Source organism: Muntiacus reevesi, chromosome 18, assembly GCF_963930625.1.
Source record: "Muntiacus reevesi chromosome 18, mMunRee1.1, whole genome shotgun sequence".
Lineage (NCBI taxonomy): Eukaryota > Metazoa > Chordata > Mammalia > Artiodactyla > Cervidae > Muntiacus > Muntiacus reevesi.
The window spans coordinates 17658737-17676905 of NC_089266.1; the positions used below are offsets into that span (position 1 = coordinate 17658737).

The following is an 18169-nucleotide window of genomic DNA, read 5'->3' on the forward strand; positions in this document are numbered from 1 at the left end:
TGGGTGTCTGCACATGCTCAGAGATGACTTTCCCAAAGTAGATTCCCTGGTGTTGGGACAGAATCTGAGGATGGATGTCACTGGCATGCAGGGTGCCTCGGCTAATCTGGCTTTACAACAGGAGTCTATGTCCAAGTTCGTGTGCATAGATACCTGTGCACACTCTGGGGCAAAGGTGGCAAGCTCAGCAGGTTCCTGGAGGATCCTGGCACGCAGCGGCCTTGTGCCAGTGTGCCCAGGACAGATCCAAAGCTCAGCCCTGCAGACCTCAGGCTTACCAGTTGCCATCGTCTGCCCGTCTGGTCCGGCAGCAGGGAGCAGCGCCTCCTGGATGTCTCCCAAGGAGGAGCTCCGCTGTGGGGCGAGGAGGAGACCCCTTCTCTGGAAGACTCCCCCACCAAATGCCAAGCCCACCCACACGCCGCAGGGCGTCAGGGACGTCACAGAGGCGGCGACATCACAGGCACCAGCGTCCCCCCCACCCCACCCGACCCCCCGCATCTCTACCGCCCCCCACAGCCTGCCACCAAAGAGCACCCTGGAGGCGGAGGGGCAGCAGCCACCAGCCCGCTCCCCGCCTCCAGCACAGAGTCTCGGTCAGCATGGGGGTGACAGGTGGGAGCGGGCGGGCGCGCGGCGGGGCAGGGGCTGGGCCGGGCGGGAAAAGTGAAAGTGAGGGCGGGGCTCGGGGGGCGGGGATCGGCCGGAGCGGGCGGGCGCCGGAGAGGAAGGTAGACCCCAGCCAGACCCCTCGCGATCCCCGTGGATGAGGGGCGGTGCTTCCCTGGCCGCCACGCTCAGCGTTGGCCCTGCACGGGCACGACTGTGTGTGTGTGTGTGTGTGTACAGATACACGTGCACACCGAGGGGTAAAGGCGTTCTGGGTAGAGGCCCTGTGCCCAGGAAGCGATACATGAATTACCCCAAACTGCAGAGGAAACACCCCCGCTCCAAATCAAATCAAGTGTTTCCGTGGCTGGCGCTTGAGGCTTTTGCAGAGAAAGGCAGTGTGCTTCAACAGATATTTACTGAGCCCCTCCGTTGTGCCTTGCACTTCTCTCTGTACCCTAGAACAAAGATGGTTTCCCCTCAGGGCCCTGGATCTCCCAGGTTTCTAACAAGGGGGCCCAGATCTCCCCCACCCCCGGATTGGAGACTTTCTTCTCAAGACTTTCTCTCCCAGGACGACATGGGCCAGCCTTCAAAACGTACCGAAAATCAACAACCAGAGAACAGCTTTCCCCTCAACAAACACATTGATGCAGACAGCTTAAATCACTCCTGCAATGTTTATTGTATCCCCTTCTCTTTTTTCTTTTTTTTAATCTTAGACAACTGTATTTTATTGTATTTTTAATTGAAGTATTGTTGATTTACAATGTGTAAATTTCAGGTGTACAACACAATGACTGAATCATTGTGTTGTACACCTGAAATTAACACATATATATATATTTTTTCAGATCCTTTTCTCTTATAGGTTATTACAAAATATTGAATATAGCTCCCTGTGCTCTACAGCTGGCAGGTCATCTGTTTTAATATATAGTAGTGTGCATGTGATTTCTACCCACCCACCCCCACTGCTTTCCTCTTGAAAATGAAAGTCTTAGTTGCTCAGTCCTTTCCAGTTCTTTGCAACCCCGTGGACTGTAGCCTACCGTGTTTCTCTGTCCATGGGATTCTCCCATGGGAGAATGTCCATGGGCTGCCATTTCCTTCTCCAGGGCATCTTCCCAACACCGGAATCAAACTCAGGTTTCTTGCATTGCAGGCAGGTTTTTTTTTTTTACCACCTGAGCCATCAGGGAAGTAACCACAAGTTTGTTTTCTGTGTCTGTGAGTCTCTGTTTTGTAAATAAGTTCATTTGTTTGTTTTTTAGTTTCCACATATAAGTCATATCATCTTTGTCTTTCTCTGCCTGGCTTCTTCAGTAGTATAATAATCTCTAGGTCCATCCATGTTCCCTGGAGAAGGGAAAGGCTACCCACTCCAGTATTCTGGCCTGGAGAATTCCATGGACTGTATAGTCCATGGGGTCGTGAAGAGTCGGACACAACTGAGAGACTTTGACTCACTCACTTCATCCATGTTACTGTGAATGGTATTATTTCATTCTTTTTTGTGACTAAATAATATTCCAGGGTGTATATGTGTGTGTGTATACCACATCATCTTTACCCATTCATCTGTTGATGAACATTTAGGTTGCATCCATGTCTTGACTATTGTAAATGCTGTAATGAACATTGGGGTGCAGGTATCATTTCAAAATAGTTTTCTCCAGATGTTCTCCAGTGGAATTGTAAGATCTTGTGGTAACTCTATGTTTAGTTTTTTAAGGAATCTCCAAACTGTTCTCAATGGTGACTGCACCAATTTACATTCCCACAAACAGCGTAGGAGGGGTTTTTTTTCTTCACACTCTCAGTAACATTTATTATTTGTCAGCACTTACTCTTACTCTGTGCTAGGCCCTGAGTTTAATGAGTTAACTAAAAATTAAAATGTGGGTTAGACAACCAGGTATGTCACAGAGATAATGACAGTGGCGATTTGAGTTGAGCTGTCAGGCATGAGTAGGGTTTTTGTCAGGAGAGAGACTTTCTGAGTATCAGAAACAGCATGTGCAAAGGCATTGATGCACAAAAGTTCCCACCGTGCTCCAGGGCCTCTTGAGCTTGGGGCAAGGCAGGGAACTGGATAACAGGAGATGAAAAAAGAAGGCAGAGGTCAGACTATGCAGGATCTTTGAGGCCACCCTAGAGTCTGGATGTGAGCAGGTGTGATGCAGCAGGCTTGTTCTGCAGTCATTGAGATGCCCAGTTTGGGGCCGGGGTCGGGGGGGAATGTGGATCAGTGGGCCATATTGAATTATATCAACTAGAGGCCTAGAGAAATTTCAGCCAGCATAGTGGGTAGCACCATGGGGTTTGGAGCCGATCTGACTTGTGTTCAGGTCGTGGTGCTATTCATAAGAGCTGTGTGACTTGCACAAACTTCCTCATCTATGAGAGGAGAGTCGTGGCCACCTGTGCAGAGTGTGGCCCTGAGGGTTGAATGCATGCAAAGCACTCAGCACCAAGTGTTGAGGGGGTCATGAGTCCTAGGTTTGTGTTGACTTTGGTGTCAGAAGAGGAGAGAGGCAGTGGGGATGGAGAAAGGATGTGCACAGGTCATTAATAGTGGTGGGAATGTCAGGAGCTGGGGAAGTGAGGAGGTTGCAAGTGACCCAGGTCTCTAACTGGGGTGATAGGATAAACGATGAACCAGGGAGAGGAGTTTATCAAAAGATGAGAGATTGGAAAGGAAGGTGGGGCAAACATGCAGAACTGTGTTGGCCATCCTAGAGTCTGGACACCAAGGTATGAACTTGAGGCCAAAAATGGGAGATAATCTGAAGGGTTTAGCGGGGTGAGAAGAATAAGGAAACATTTCTTTTTTAAAGTAATTTTATTTATTTATTTATTTTTGGCTGCACCGAGTCTTCATTGCTGTGCAAAGACTTTCTCTAGTTGTGGCAAGCAAGGGCTACTCTCTAGCTGTGGTGCACAGGCTTCCCATTGCGGTGGCTTCTCTCGTTGCAGAGAATGGTCTCTAGAGCATGGGCGTCATTGTGGCGCATGGGCTTAGTTGCTCCATGGCAGATGGGATCTTCCCAGACCAGGGATCGAACTTGTATCCCCTGCACTGACAGGTGGATTCTTAACCACTGGACCACCAGCGAAGTCCCAGGAAACCATTCTTTGCACAGACTTTTGCTGAGAATCCACCTTGTGCCTGACTCTGTGTAGAGGATCAGAGATTCAAAGTAAGTAAACCACACACCCGACCCACCTCTAACTGAGGGTCAGCAAGAAGCTGTGCACTTAGATAGAGGTTTGCTGTTGGGGGGCCTGGGCGTAGAGGGGAAGGGAGCAACTGAAGGAAGACCCCTCAGCTTAGCGCCTTGAGGTAGAGTCTGGGAGGTCTTTAGGAAGAGGTGAGCTCCTAGCTCACCTAGTCATGACAATAGGAAATGGGAATTCCATTCAAACTACTCAGCTCAGGCTTTGACAAGGAATCCATAGGGTTTTAAACAGTGAAGTTGAGGCCCCCTGAGGGAAAAATGTGTAATCAGTGACTGCAGTTTAGAACTCAGGAGAGGTGGGAGTAAGAAATAGAAATTGGAGGGTCAAGTGGTAGTATGAAATAGAGATTGGAGGGTCTCCTGTGGTTACAGCCACAGGCTTGAAAGCCCCAAGGGGCAGAGATTGTGTATGTTCATCACTGTGTCCTCTGCCCTTAGCACAACCCCTGGACAATAGCTGGCCTCAATCTTTTAAAAATATATTTATTTGGCTTCACCAGATCTTAGTTGCGGCACACAAGACCTTCAGTCTTCGTCGTGGCGTGTGGAATCTTAAGTTGCAGGATGCCAGCTCTGAGTTGTGGCAATGTGGGATCTAGTTCCCTGACCAGGGATCAAACCCTCGACCCCCAGCATTGGGATGGCAGAGTCTTAGCCACTGGACCACCAGGGAAGTACCCCTGGGGCTCAACATTTTTTTTAACTTTATCCAAGAAATACATGCATATGGTTAAATAGTACTGAAGAGCTTATTCAGTGACTGAAAAGTAAGAATCCCCAGTACCACATCCCCAGCCTCATTCAGCTGCTCTGCTGGGTTGGATATGTTCTTTCATCCCTGACTCTTGTTTTATACCTTTATTGCGTTAGCACATCCTCAGATAACTTCCAAAAAAAAAAAAAAAGGAATACACTTTCTTACTTTTTCATGTCTGAAAGGATAGTTTTGTGGGATATAAAGTTCTAGGTTAAAAACCATTTCCCTCAGAATGTTAAAGACAACCGTATTGCTAACTCCACCAACAGTATGATTCTCCTTCCCTTGTTGACTTCTTTTTCACTTAGAAGCATTTAGGAATCCTTTGTTCCTGATGCAATGAACTTTTAGAACAAAGATCTTTTGGCATCTATAGTGATGGGTATTCAGCAAACATTTTTAAGCTAATGACATCCTTCAGCTCAGGGAAATACTGATTTTGCTTTTCTTCTCCATGGTCTCCATTCTTTCTGAATCTCCTTTCTATAATCCAGAATTGGATTTCCTTTTGATCCTTTTCTCTCACATTGTCTTGATATTTTAGTTCTACCTTCTAGGAATATTCTGTGTATTTTATTTTTTAATTCTGTTTGCTGAAAAGCTCTTTCTTTTCATGGTTCTTTTTAAAATTGTATCCTATTCTTGTTCTTTGGATGCAATATATATGTTGCTGAATATCTTAAACTCTGAATCTCTGAAGATGATTAGAATTTTTCAGTTTCCTTGCTTTTCTCCTGGTGTTCTGGAGTAGTCTTTTCTCTTGGTCTAGCTCTCCTATGTTAGCAGTTTTCTCAAATGCCTAGTGATGCTTGGTTGTTTATGTATAAGAGTGAAATCATAAAAAGCTGATTGGGAGCCTATGACTACAGGAGCCTATTGCTTTACAGATATTACTTTAATGTGACCACTCGGGAATCAGACATATCTCTGGCAGGTTTGAGAAGACCCACACAACTGATACATCTACAGTCAAACTGGACAAGGAAAAAAAAAAAAAACAGACAAAAATTACCAGCATGAGGAATGAAAGAGGTAATACCACTACAGACTTTGCAGAAATGAAAAGAATAATTAGCGAATATTAGGAACAATTTATGCCAATAAATTTGACCACTTAGATGAAATGGATAAATTCCTTTAAAAAAATACAAACTCCAAAACCTCACTCAAGAAGAACTAGATATTCTGGGAATGGATAGTGGTGATGGCTGCATGACAATATACTTGATGCCACTGAACTGCATACTTAAAAATGATTTTAAAAGGGCAATTTATGATATGTGTGTTTTATCACAATAAAAAAGAAAGAAATAGGTAGGCTAAATGACCCTGTATCTATTTTTTAAGTTGAATTTGTAATTAAAAATCTTCTCACAAGGAAACTCCAGATCCAGGTCCACAGGCTTCATTTGTGAATTCTACCAAACATAATGAAGAAATAATAAAAATTTTATACAAACTCACAAAATTGAAGAGGGGACATGTCTCAACTCATTCTATGGGACCAGCATTACTCTAATGTCAAAATCTTACATCATAGACATTATAGAAAGAAAGACATTTTAAGAAGAGAAAATTGCATACCAATACAATTCATGAACATCTATATGAAAATTCACCTTAAAAGCTAGAAAATAAAATTTGACAATGTATAAAAAGGTAGTACATTGTGATCAAGTGAGATTTATCCCAGGAATACAAGATTTCACCATAAACAAATTATAATAGAATTATTAGCAGAATAATATGTAATATATGTAGCACATGCTATATATAACTTCCTTGGCTTCCCTGGTGGCTCAGGCAGTAAAAATCCACCTACAATGCAGGAGACCTGGGTTCCGTCCCTGGGTTGGGAAGATCCCCTGAAGGCAGGCATGGCAACCCACTCCAGTATTCTTGCCCAGAGAATCTCATGGACAGAGGAACCCAGTGGACTTCAGTCCATGGGATCACAAAGAGTCAGACACGACTGAGCGACTAAGCACATACAGCCATACACACGTAACTTATATAATATATTAACAGAATATAAAAGTAAACCATATGATAATAAATTCAGAAAAAGCATCAGATAAAACCCAATATCCCTTCCTATTTAAAAATGAAGTAGGAATAGAAGGAAATTTCCTCAACCTAATAAATAGCATCTATGAGAAAAACTATAACATTATATTTCATAATGAAATACTGGATACTTTTCCCCTAAGCTCAGTAGCAAAGCAAGAATCAGTTCAGTTCAGTTCAGTCACTCAGTCGTGTCTGACTTTTTGCGACCCCATGAATCGCAGCACGCTAGGCCTCCCTGTCCATCACCAACTCTCGGAGTTTACTCAAACTCATACCCATCAAGTCGGTGATGCCATCCAGCCATCTCATCCTCTGTCGTCCCCTTCTCCTCCTGCCCCCAATGCCCCCCAGCATCAGGGTCTCTTCCAATGAGTTAACTCTTTGGAAAAGACCCTGATGCTGGGAGGGATTGGGGGCAGGAATATCTACTCTCAATTCTGTTCCACATTGTTCCAGAGATTATTCTCAGTGCAATAAGGCAAGAAAAGGAACTTGGAGACATCCAGGTTGAAAAGGAAGAAGTAAGACTATGTTGAGTCACAAATATTATTGTTTATATAGAAAACCCTATGGAATCTTTAAAAAGCTACTAGAACCAATAAGACTTTAGGATGGTTGCAGGATACAAAGTCAACGCCTTTCTATGTAAAGCAATCCACAGTTAGAAGTTGAAATTATTTCATACACTGCCAAATGTCACTTGAATCCCTAATAGAACATTCCCAGGTTGAATATAGAGGCCCCAAGTTGAGTCAACCTCAGATTTGTGCTTCTAAACCCCAGTACTGCAGTGAGGTTCATACCATAATATTTTTCCTTCTATCCATATCCAGTTGCTTTTTATGGAAGAGTTAAGGCTTTATGTGTTGATTAAACTTCCCAGAGAAATTTTGTAAAACAAGCAAAAGAAACTAAGATCATGACATCCAGTCCCATCACTTTATGGCAAATAGATGGGAAAACAATGGAAACAGTGATAGATTTTATCTTCTTGGGCTCAAATCACTGCAGATGGTGATTTCAGCCATGAAATTAAGACGCTTGTTGCTTGGAAGAAAAGCTATAAGAAAGCTAGACAGAATATTAAAAAGCAGAGATATTACTTTGCCAACAAAGGTTCATCTAGTCAAAGCTATGTTTTTTCCAGTAGTCATGTATGAATCTAAGAGCTGGACCATAAAGAAGGCTGAGTGCCAAAGAATTGATGCTTTTGACCTGTGGTGTTGGAGAAGACTCTTGAGAACCCCTTGGACAGCAAGGAGATCAAACCAGTCAATCCTAAAGAAATCAATCCTGAATATTCATTGGAAGGACTGATGCTGAAGCTGAAGCTCCAAAATTTTGGCCACCTAACGCGAAGAGGAGCCTCATGTGAAAAGACACTGATTCTGGGAAAGATTGAAGGCAGCAGGAGAAGGGGATGACAGAGGACAAGATGGTTGGATGGCATCACCTACTCAATGGACATGAGTTTGAGCAAGCTCTGGGAGATGGTGAAGGACAGAAAAGCCTGGTGTGCTGTAGTCCACTGGGTCACAAAGAGTTGGACACAACTAAGCAACTGAACAAAAACAACAAAGAAAAAGAAGGCTGTGGGGTCAGAAGCCTGGGGCATAGCAGCAGTTGGGGCAGGTAGAAGTGGAGCAGAAGAGAGATGGGGAGGAAGTTGAGGGATGGTCAAAGAAAGCATGGTGGTCAAAGAAGTGATAGTTCTGAAGAGACCACTGAGCCAGCCACAGGGAATCTGTCCCTGGTGCACTCTTAGCCCAGTCACACAGCTGATCCAGGATCCCAGGCCCAGGCTAAACCTGTGGGTACAGGCTTACTAAGTCACTTCAATCCTGTCTGACTCTTTGCGACCTTATGGACAGTAGCCTACCAGGCTCCTCCATCCATGGGATTCTCCAAGCAAGAATACTGGAGTGGGTTGCCATTTCCTCCTCCAGGGGAACTTCCTGATCCAGGGATTGAACCCATGTCTCTCACATCTCCTACATTGGCAGGTGGGTTCTTTACCACTAGCATCAACTGTGAAGTGCATGGAGCAACCCAAAGCCCAGGACCCAACATCAGCCATGCAAGGATCCTCCCCAGCCTCTCCACCTCTAGGAAGAGGCCACAGCACATTTTAATCCTTCTAATCTAATCCTGGGAGCAATTCTTCTCAGCCAGAGCCAAGGCTGTCACTTCCTGTCACACTGCAGGCTCATAGGGATCCCGGCTTGCTCATTGCCATAATGGCCCCATCATCAATCCCTATCCACCACCCTGGGGCTCAAAGAATGGGACAGCCTGGTGGCCCCTATCACCAAAGGATAAAAAAGAAGCTTCTGCAATAAAAGATACAAGCTTCTAGGAAAGGGGACTGGGAGGGGGTGCATACCCCAAGGAGCCAATCTCCTCTGCAAATGATGTTTCATGTTCCAAAATAACCAGCTGGGCTTCCCACGTGGCACTCATCGAACCTTAGGATACAGGTTCGATCTTTTAGTTGGTAATATCCCCTGGAGGAGGGCATGGCAACCCACTCTAGTATTCTTGCCTGGAGAATCCCATGGATAGAGGAGCCTGGTAGGCTACAGTCCATGGGTCACAGAGTCAGACACAACTGAAGCAACTTAGCAAGCACGCGTCACCTTTAATTAAGCGCCTGGGGTGAGAATTCTGGCCCGGCGCTGGAAATAGATGATCCCAGGATGTGAAATGGCATGAGAAGCCGGGGGAAGAGAGAACAGGATAGGAGTGGCTAGGATGTGAGTGAGTGGCAGAACTGAAGCCTCGCCAGACAGAGTGGAGGAAGGGGAGGAGGGGTGGGAATGGAAAAGATGAAGAAAGTTCACCTGGGGTGCGACGGAGAACCCCGCACAGTTACCGGCTCTGGGGTAGGATGACCTTCAGGGCAGGGCAGTGAAGAGCTCCTTAAGTGAAGCTTGCATCTAAGTTCTGACTTCCTGAGTGATCAGCTGAGGGACATTGAGCAAATGAACCTCTTCTCATGTTTTGTGTTCAGTCAAAGAACTAAAGGCTATAAAGTGCGCAACACAATCCCTGGGCTAGTTTCTAGCACTCAACGAATGGAAGTGACCACTATTCATATTTGCCCTAATGGAGGACAGTGATGGATCACGAAAGGCGGAAGGGAGCAGACGTGGAGGATGGGGTGCTGGTGATGCTGGCAAGGGGCAGGATGGGCATGGGATGGCACATGGGCTTAGGTAAGGGACAGGGAAGGAGGGGGGGTTGCTGCAGCAGTGCCACCAGCCTGAGTTCCAGACTCGCTCAGGGACTGTCCGCACTTGCAGGTCCCCTGCCCTCACGTCCTTCTCCCTGCCAGGTGCCAATGGATTTCCCTGCTGTGGCAAAGATTCGGTGGACATTGTGGATTCACAGTGAGAACCAGTCCCCCATCACCGTAGGACTTCTCCCCAACTCCCGAGATCACCCACCCTCACCCAGGATCTCCCTCTATCTTGCTTACTTCCAAAATCTCCCCAAGGCCAGTATCCAGGCCAAAAGGCAGCAGGGGTGAGGATGGAGGCCATCCCCCACTCTGCTTCCACCCCCAACCCCTCACGTTGGAGGAGGACTGAAGGGTGGATAGATGGAGCCTGACCCCTTAGCGTTGCCTTTCTCTGAGATCAGAACTACCCAAGGGGAAGGTGGGCAGGTGCCTAAAGTAGGAGAAAGGTTACAGTGACTGAGGGCAGCCAACTGGCAATAAGAACCAAGGGTACCCTCCACACACACCCTTGCATTTCAGATTTGCTGAGCTGAGAGCAGGCAGGTTCTGGAGAGGGTGTCCCTCTGGGCTTCTCCCTCTGTGAGGAGCCGCTTGCAAGACACTGGCCCACTGGAATGCTAGATTAAGATGCAGATTCCTGGGCCTCACTTCCAACTGAAATAAAAGATACAAGCTTCTAGGAAGGGGACTGTTGGAGCGGGGGACCTCCCCCAAGGAGACAATCTCCTCTGCAGAGATTGTAGGGGGAGCAGGGCAACTCGGAAAGCTCTCTAGGCACTTTCTGAACTCACTGAAGTTTGAGAATATGAGTCTGCCATGGGATTCTCGGCGGGAGTGGGCACCACCAAGGGAGTGAGCTGGGGGCATCTTGCCCATCCTTGCACAAGGCAGAAGGCTTTAAGGGCACCAGAGACCCTCCCCTGAAGCTACCCACCCACCACATGGAGCCCTGTCTCCCACTCTGTGTCTCCTTCTTTCTTAGGGGTGCCATAAACCAAAACCAGTTCCAGCCAATACAAGAGGAAGATGACATGGAGGTAACGGCGGACCGTATCATCTCGTAGGGGGAGGTGGGAGGCCAGGGGCAGGGGTCTTTGAGGCCCATCTTGTCTAAAGCCTGATAAGCCCCCACTCTGGACAATTATGGGACCGACCCTAGCACCAGGCCAGGGTTGGCACACACATGCACACCCATCCTCGCCAGCTGCCCCCACTGCCTCCCTGCCCCAAGCCGGTCACTTGGAGGAGGCAAGTGTCAGGCAGGAAGTGAGCAGGACAGTGCGGGGGTGGGGCCGGGCAGAGAATGGGGGATGGGGAGAACCGCGGCGGTTGTGGGGTGGGGGAGCCAGGCGCAGCCTCAGCTTCCTGTTGAAACCTTTCAGCTGGAGGACGAATTGCTAGGGCCAGAGGTTCCCGAAGAAGAGGTCCCTCAAGTGGAGCCAGAACAGAAGCCCAAGCCCTTCCCACAGGCAGAGCCCAAGGCCAAACAGGAAGACCCCAAGCCCCAGGAGTACAGGGAAGAGCCCCCCCAACCCTACGGAGACGGGCTAACAAAGCCAGGCATCAGACAGCTGAGCATGAGGTCCAACTCCAGCTACGTGAGTTCCGTGGACGAGGACTACCGCTCCATCCACGTGCAGACTTCCAGGCACCTCTTCTGGGTAGACAGGCTCATCCAGGTGTCAGAACACAGCCTGCAACCAGTGGTCAGCACGCAGCCCGTCCAGACGAGCACAAAAGAGACCACCAGAGGCCCAGCCCAACAGACGGTCCCCAAGGACCCTGAGAGCTCCAAGAAGCAGAGCCAGGACCCCAGCACCCAGCAAGGCCCTCGAGACAAAGCCTCCCAGAAGAGTCCAAGCCCCGAGCCGCCCTTCTGCGTGCCCTCCATGGGCCTGGAAGAGCTGATCAACTTTGCATCAACCCTGGCCGTGGCCTCCTCCAGCAAGATGGACTTGCCCAGCTTGCAGCACGTGATCAAGACCACACCCCTGAAGACCATGCCTCTTCCCACAGAGCCCGCCGTGGATCACGCTGCCCAGCCCACCACAGACGAGCCAGAACAGGAAAATCTCACAAAGGACGAGAAGCCACCAGAGGAACCAAGAGAAGCCAGGGAACCTCAGGATGCCCCAAAGCAAGAAGATAAGGACGTCCCTCCCCCTTACCTCGACCTCGGCAAGCCAGGGTTCAAGAGGGCCACCATTGAAGGGGAGCTGAAGTTTCTCCAGTCCCCGCCCATGTCCCCTCAGCCAAAAGGAGCTGCAAAAGAGTAAGTGAGGCTGCCCCACGGCTCCCGCCGGGATGTGCAGGTGGGCCCACTCCACACAGCCAAGTGGGGGCGGGGGACAATGGAACGAGGGGCTGGCTGGGTGATGTCTCCAGCTCAGTGACCTCATAAAGGCTGCTGGAAACAAAGTTCCGGTGGGCTGAGGTGCAGTGGCAAAGCCGGGGCTGACAGAGGCCTGGGCACCATGGAGGGTAAGCGCTCCAGGCTGGGGGCAGGGACTTGGGTTTGAAGCCGGAACTAGAATGCCATTCTAGCATGAGGAGGTTTCTCGCCACGAGTGTAGATGGCCTTACCCTCACTGAAAGCACTCAGGCTAGTGTCTTTCCTACTAAGAACCCCTAGGTCTCAGCCCTGGGCCCTGGATAGGACCAACGAGGCAGGACTGAGGACTCTCCAGCACCCCACGCCTCCTGGTGATGAATGAACGTGACAGAAGGGCCGCTGCCCATCCACAACACACAGCAGGAAGAGGCCGTCTGAGCCCCTGCACCCTCCTCAGAAAGGCCTCTGGGCTCACCCCTCCTTTGTCCTTCCCACCAGGGCCCAAGTGACACTCTCTCTTTTGCATTGCAGCTCGGTGCCGGGAACCATGAAAGGGAATCCATTATTCCTGAAAATCCATTTTAAGCTGTCATCCCCCTCCTCCCCAGAGAAATGACTAGACAAAACCAGTAAAGCCTCCAGTGCTGGCTCCCCGGCTCAGACTTTTTTTGCAAATGCTCCTGGACCAGTGAGCTCCTCTGACTTCAGCATCCTGGTCTCCAATGCTTAGAGAAGCCACCCACACTTTTAGCCACCACAGCACCCCCAGCCCCCCGCGGGCTCCATCAGCCCTGTGTGGTCCCTGCTTACTCCCCCCCGCACTGCGCCAGACCTCTAGGACAGCATCAGAGAGTCGTGACTTGCCTTGGGGAGGCCTCACTTGTGCCCTGTCTGAGGCTTCTTAGATGTAAAAAGGGACTTTTGGGGATCATCTGAGGTGAGAGCCTCCTGGAGGTGGAACTGGGCAGGCAAAAAGGCTTCTGGAAGGAGTTCTTCCCACTTCTCTCATGGTGAAGACCTGGCATGGGCAAGGGATGGTGTTCAGGGCTTGAAGGAGGGGAAGAATGAAGCCAAGGGACTGGTCCTCCAGGGGCCACTACCTCCACTCAGAGGTACCTCCAGTGTAGGGGAGAGTCCGTGGGTCACGATGCACTTCTGCAGGCAGTCCACACACACACACACACACACCCCAGCTGCTGACCAGCACGTGACACAGACATGCATGTGACACAGCCACACGCAGGTCGAAGAAGCATGTTCCACATGTGCCAGGCACACAGGCACACACATACACAGTGCCTATTACCCAGATGCATGCACCTGGATGCATGAGCCTCTCCATGGTGGGGGAGGAGGGATAATGTGGGAAAGCTTCTGGAAGAGGAGATGGCAACAAAAGGGAAGAGAACTTGGAGTGTGGGGATGGACGTGGGTAGGAAGAGGGAAGTCAGGGAGAAAGAGAAGGGGAGACAGCACCGAGACTTGGGGCCTAATGAGACTCGAGACCTCCTCCAGACCAAGGCTCCCCTTCAAGTGAAAGCCCTACCTTGCAGATCCTTAGAACCCTGCCCTGCCTTGAGAAGGGGCTGAGGAGGGAGACGCCCAGGGTCAGGGAGAATGGGATTAGGAAGGGGTGGGTTTCCCAGGTGGCACTGGTGGTAAAGAACCCACCTCCCAGTACCAGAGACATGGGTTCAATCTCTGGGTCAGGAAAATCCCCTGGAGGAGGGCATGGCAACCCACTCCAGTATTCTTGCCTGGAGAATCTCCATGGACAGAGGAGCCTGGCAGGCTACAGTCAATGGGGTCGCAAAGAGTCAGACATGACTGAAGCGATTAAGGAAACACACATGAGCACTCAGGAATGGGCCAGGGCCAGAGAAGGGGGCAGGTGGCTGGAAGGAGGGATGAAGAAGAGATGCAGAGGTGAGTGTCTGGGGAGGGGCTAGGCCAGCACTGGCATCTGGCTACTGGGACACATCTTCCCAGAAGAAGGGCTCCTTCCCCACCAGGGGACCTCGGGTAAGGTGAGCCACAGTCCCATCTTGGCTGGACCCCACCTTCCCATGGCTTGACCTGGGGCCTGCTTCTCCCCTGCGCCGCAGCCTTCCTGTTAGCTTCTGGCATGGAGTCACAAAATTTAGATGCCTTAAGGGAGCAGAAACTCAAAAGACTAAAAGTGCAGGTTCCCCAGCAGAGAGGAGTGGGCTTGTGCTGAGGGTGCAGCACACCCCTGCTGACAGTCGTTCAGATCCACACCAAACCCAGCCTGGGGGACTGCAGGCCTGGGGGACAGGCCCAGCCTCCAAGCGTGCAACTCTGCCTTTCAGGCAGCAGAGGACGGAAGCCCAAGCGATCACCGTCGGCAAAGAGAACATCCAGGTGACCAGGGCGGAGGTCACTCCTCCAAGCTAGTGCTTCTAGAATCCCCCAGAGAGAGGGCTGTGGGAGCAGGCTGGCAGGGGGCCAATCCTGGGAGGTGAAGCTGTGCATCCACAGGTCTGGTCCCAGGTGCCCTGGAGTCCAAACACTCAAATGGGCTGGACCCCTCAGCCCTGTCTTCTCCTCACCTCCAAGGCCTGCACAGAAGCCTCAAAGACTGCTCACACAAGACCCAGGAGAGGAGCAGACTGGTAGAACCCAGAAGGGAAGGTTGCCGCAATGTGCCACCCTCCTGACCCAGAAGGAACCAGCTGCTGCCTTGGCCACAGGGGCTGAGCAGGCTTCCCAGAGGACCAGACAGCTCAAGGGCCTTGAGGCCACCCACACAGTACAGTCAGGCCCTCAGACCAGGTCTCAGAGGTGAGGGCAGGGACCAGGGCCAGGGCTGGGGTTGCTGGGTCTGGGAAAAAGCCTGCCTGACTCTGGCATCACTCAGCAGTAGGTGCAAAGACCTTTCCACTCTCTTCCCCCTGCCAGAGGCAGCTTTGCAGACAAGAACTTGCTTCCCCTGACAGCACGGCAGCTGGCAGGTGAGGCCTTCAGGACTGGGACCAGGGAGGAAAACTAGAGGGTGCTCAGAGTAGAAGAGGTTGGGGATACAGCAGAAGCCAGTGACTGTACTGCAACCTCTCCATGCCAGTCTAATTTGCTCATTTCTGCGATCCCAGGGATCATGGCTCTGTGCATGTGTGTGCATGTGTGTGTACGTAAGTGAAGAAGGGAGGGAGGGGTTGTTGAATAGCAAGGTATGTGGATGGTGGATGGATAGATGGTAGGTGGATGAGCAGGATGAAAGGAAAAGGGAAACTGGAAGAAACAATGGGAAAAAAGAATCTGAAGTCCCTGCTCCGCTGGGGTTCAGGGCTGTGGGAGGAGAGGTGGAAGGAACCACTTCTACATTTGGGGGCCCCAGTGTCCCTGCAAAGATCATGCTCTGATATTACCAGGGGTCCTTCAAAGCAGAATCATTCTACTCATCAATAGTTGTCAGTGCCTACTGCAGGCCAGGTTGCCAGCAGGGTTCCTGAAGCCTCCAGACATTGGAGCTATAGAGCCAGACCACCCAAATCAAAAGCCCAGCATGGCCCCTATGGGTGGTGTGGCCTTGGATGCAGAGTTTTTAACGTTTTTTCATATGAGCATGTCCAAATATGAGTTTTGGACATGAGAACTGAACAGACACTTAACAGGTGCCAACACACAGCAACCACTGTTCTTTACCTTAAGTTTTAATGCCCAGGGGATAGGTGAACCCAGGTCTTCAGTCTCATCTGAGCTAGAGTGGGTGAATCTCAGGGTTCCTGTGCATGGGTTCACCTTGCCCGCCTGCCCCCTCCCACCCCCAGCATTCCAGGATGTCTTCAAACTGTTCAGCTCCAGCCTAACAGGCTCCGTGGACATGCGCAGTATGAAAACTGCCCTGTGCAATGTGGGTGTCCAGCTGAGCCCTCAGGAGATGTGTGAGGCTCTGCGGCAGGCGGACTTGGATGGTGGGTGACCCTGTCCCCTACCCTCATGACCTCTCCCACCTCTAGCCTTGAAGAATGCCTCCACTGCCCACAAAATCCCCGGTCTGATCCTTTTCTTAAGTTCCTTCTTCCCAGAAGCCTGCCCTGATCACCACACCTAGCCCCTCACTCCTAAACATTACTGTCGTGATAATCCTCATCCTGACTTGGGGCTCCCACACAGCAAGGGCTATTTCTCCCTGACTCAACCTCAGAAAATGCTTGGCCAGAGGCAGGACTAGGCATTCTGATGCCTAGAACTGCTGGCAAGCCTTCTACAGGGGGGCAGGCACCTACACCACCCCCTCCTCTCTCTCTCTCTTCCCAGGTGATGGAACCGTAAGCTTCAAAGACTTCCTGGGTGTCCTCACTGACAGCCACCGCCTGGCTCAGTGCCTGGGTGAGGGGCAAGGCTGGCGGGGCAGGAGTGGGAGGGCCTGGCCTGGGGAAGGCTCCTCCTTACTTTCCCCCATATTCTCTGCCCCTAGGCAAGGTGAGGAACAGCTGGGCCTGTGACCCCCAGGGCTTGCAAACCCTCTTCTTGGAGATGCTGTTCAAGCTGATGAGTCTGGGCTATGTGCCCTTCAAGTCGGTCCGGGAGGTGATGAGGTGGGCACAAGTGGACCCAGCTTCAAGGCCCAGGATAGGGGGAGCAGACTGCCCCGTTCAGGAGTCCCCAGATGTCCCTGCCCCCGAGAGGAGAGCCTGAATTCTGGGTCTGTTTCCCTGGTGCCAAGTTGCCCCCAATCAGACAAGTTGCCCCCGATCAGATTCCTGTCCCACTTTGGTTTTCCCACGGGTGAGATGGGGAGGACTGAGGTGACGCTGTCTGAGACGGCTACCCACTTTTCTCCTTCAAGCTACTACTCCAAGAAGCAGCGGTCTCTGCGGCTGAAAGCAAACCGGAAAGGTCGGTCCCGCAGCCACGGCCGCAGCGGGCGTTCTCACGCGGGCCTCGCGTTCTTCTGCCAGGCCGCGCGCCTCATTGGCCTCTCCAATGCCGAGCTGGCGCGTTCGCTGCACGGACTGCACAAAGCGGGTGCGCCCGGGGCTGGGCGGGGACCCGCGGGACTGGGGACTCTCTCTCACAACCGGCTTTCAGGAAGGACCCCCTTCTCTTCCTCCTCCTCGCTTCCTCGCCCCAGGAGCGTGCAGCCCCTACTCCCAGATACCTAGCCTGAACGGGCGGTCGCAGCCGGAATCCCTCACGCAGAGGCGAACTCCGCGCCCCGACGTCCGACGTCCCAAGTCGTCCCAGCCTAGTCGCCCCAAGAGCGGGCGGCTCAGCCAAGGTGAAAGTCGACAAAGGCGGAGCCAGAGGGCGGAGCCGGGTTATGTAGATAAGGGGCGGGACATGTGAGGATGGGGCGGAACCGAGAGGATAGGGGCGGGGCAGACAGAGCCGGGACCCGACAGATAAATGGGACAGACCGGCCGGGAAAGGAGGGACGGGCAGAGTGGAAGCAGAACTACAAGAATTTGGGACCTGATCCGGGGAGATGCAATAAGAGATCACTCTTACTGCCATCTCCTTTTGACCACTTCCAATTTACCTTGAGTCACGAACCTAACATTGCAGGTTCCTATGCAAATATTGTTCTTTACAGCACGACTAAGGATCGACTAAGGCTAGGGCGGGGCATAAGAAAACGAGGCGGGGGACCCAGGTAGGAGGCAGGACTGGTGGAAAGGGGGCGGAGCCGGCAGAAACAGGACTCAGGTGGAGCTAACCCTGCGTCTCTAATCCGAGCCGCAAACTTGACCCTCCGTACGCCCCCTCCGCGCTTCCGCAGGGTTCGCGGACCAGTTACTAGGGTGTATGTGCCCTTCGAAACTGGCTCCGTGCCCCCAAATTCTGATGCAGAAGCAGCCCTTCTCCCCCTCTCCGGCCTATTTGCAGAGACCTGCTACGAAGAAATTGTACAAGTAAAGTGTTTGCTGAGCGAAACAGGCTGCTCGTAGTGGGGG

General features: G+C 51.0%; 2 protein-coding genes across 2 annotated transcripts; both read left to right on the top strand.

Moving 5' to 3' along the window:
* Positions 1-70: 70 nt before the first annotated feature.
* On the top strand, positions 71-12867 carry SPATA32 (spermatogenesis associated 32). The gene is made up of 6 exons (XM_065910883.1): positions 71-463; positions 520-590; positions 9981-10067; positions 10902-10956; positions 11302-12191; positions 12783-12867. The coding sequence occupies exons 1-6, from the start codon at positions 71-73 to the stop codon at positions 12865-12867; spliced, it is 1581 nt and encodes a 526-aa protein (XP_065766955.1).
* A 1248-nt stretch (positions 12868-14115) lies between these two features.
* On the top strand, positions 14116-18163 carry LOC136150113 (spermatogenesis-associated protein 21-like). The gene is made up of 10 exons (XM_065910884.1): positions 14116-14177; positions 14582-14633; positions 14935-15053; positions 15171-15223; positions 16040-16183; positions 16530-16601; positions 16690-16810; positions 17062-17240; positions 17347-17557; positions 17995-18163. Exons 1-10 carry the CDS (start codon positions 14116-14118, stop codon positions 18161-18163), a joined length of 1182 nt encoding a protein of 393 aa, XP_065766956.1.
* Positions 18164-18169: the final 6 nt, after the last annotated feature.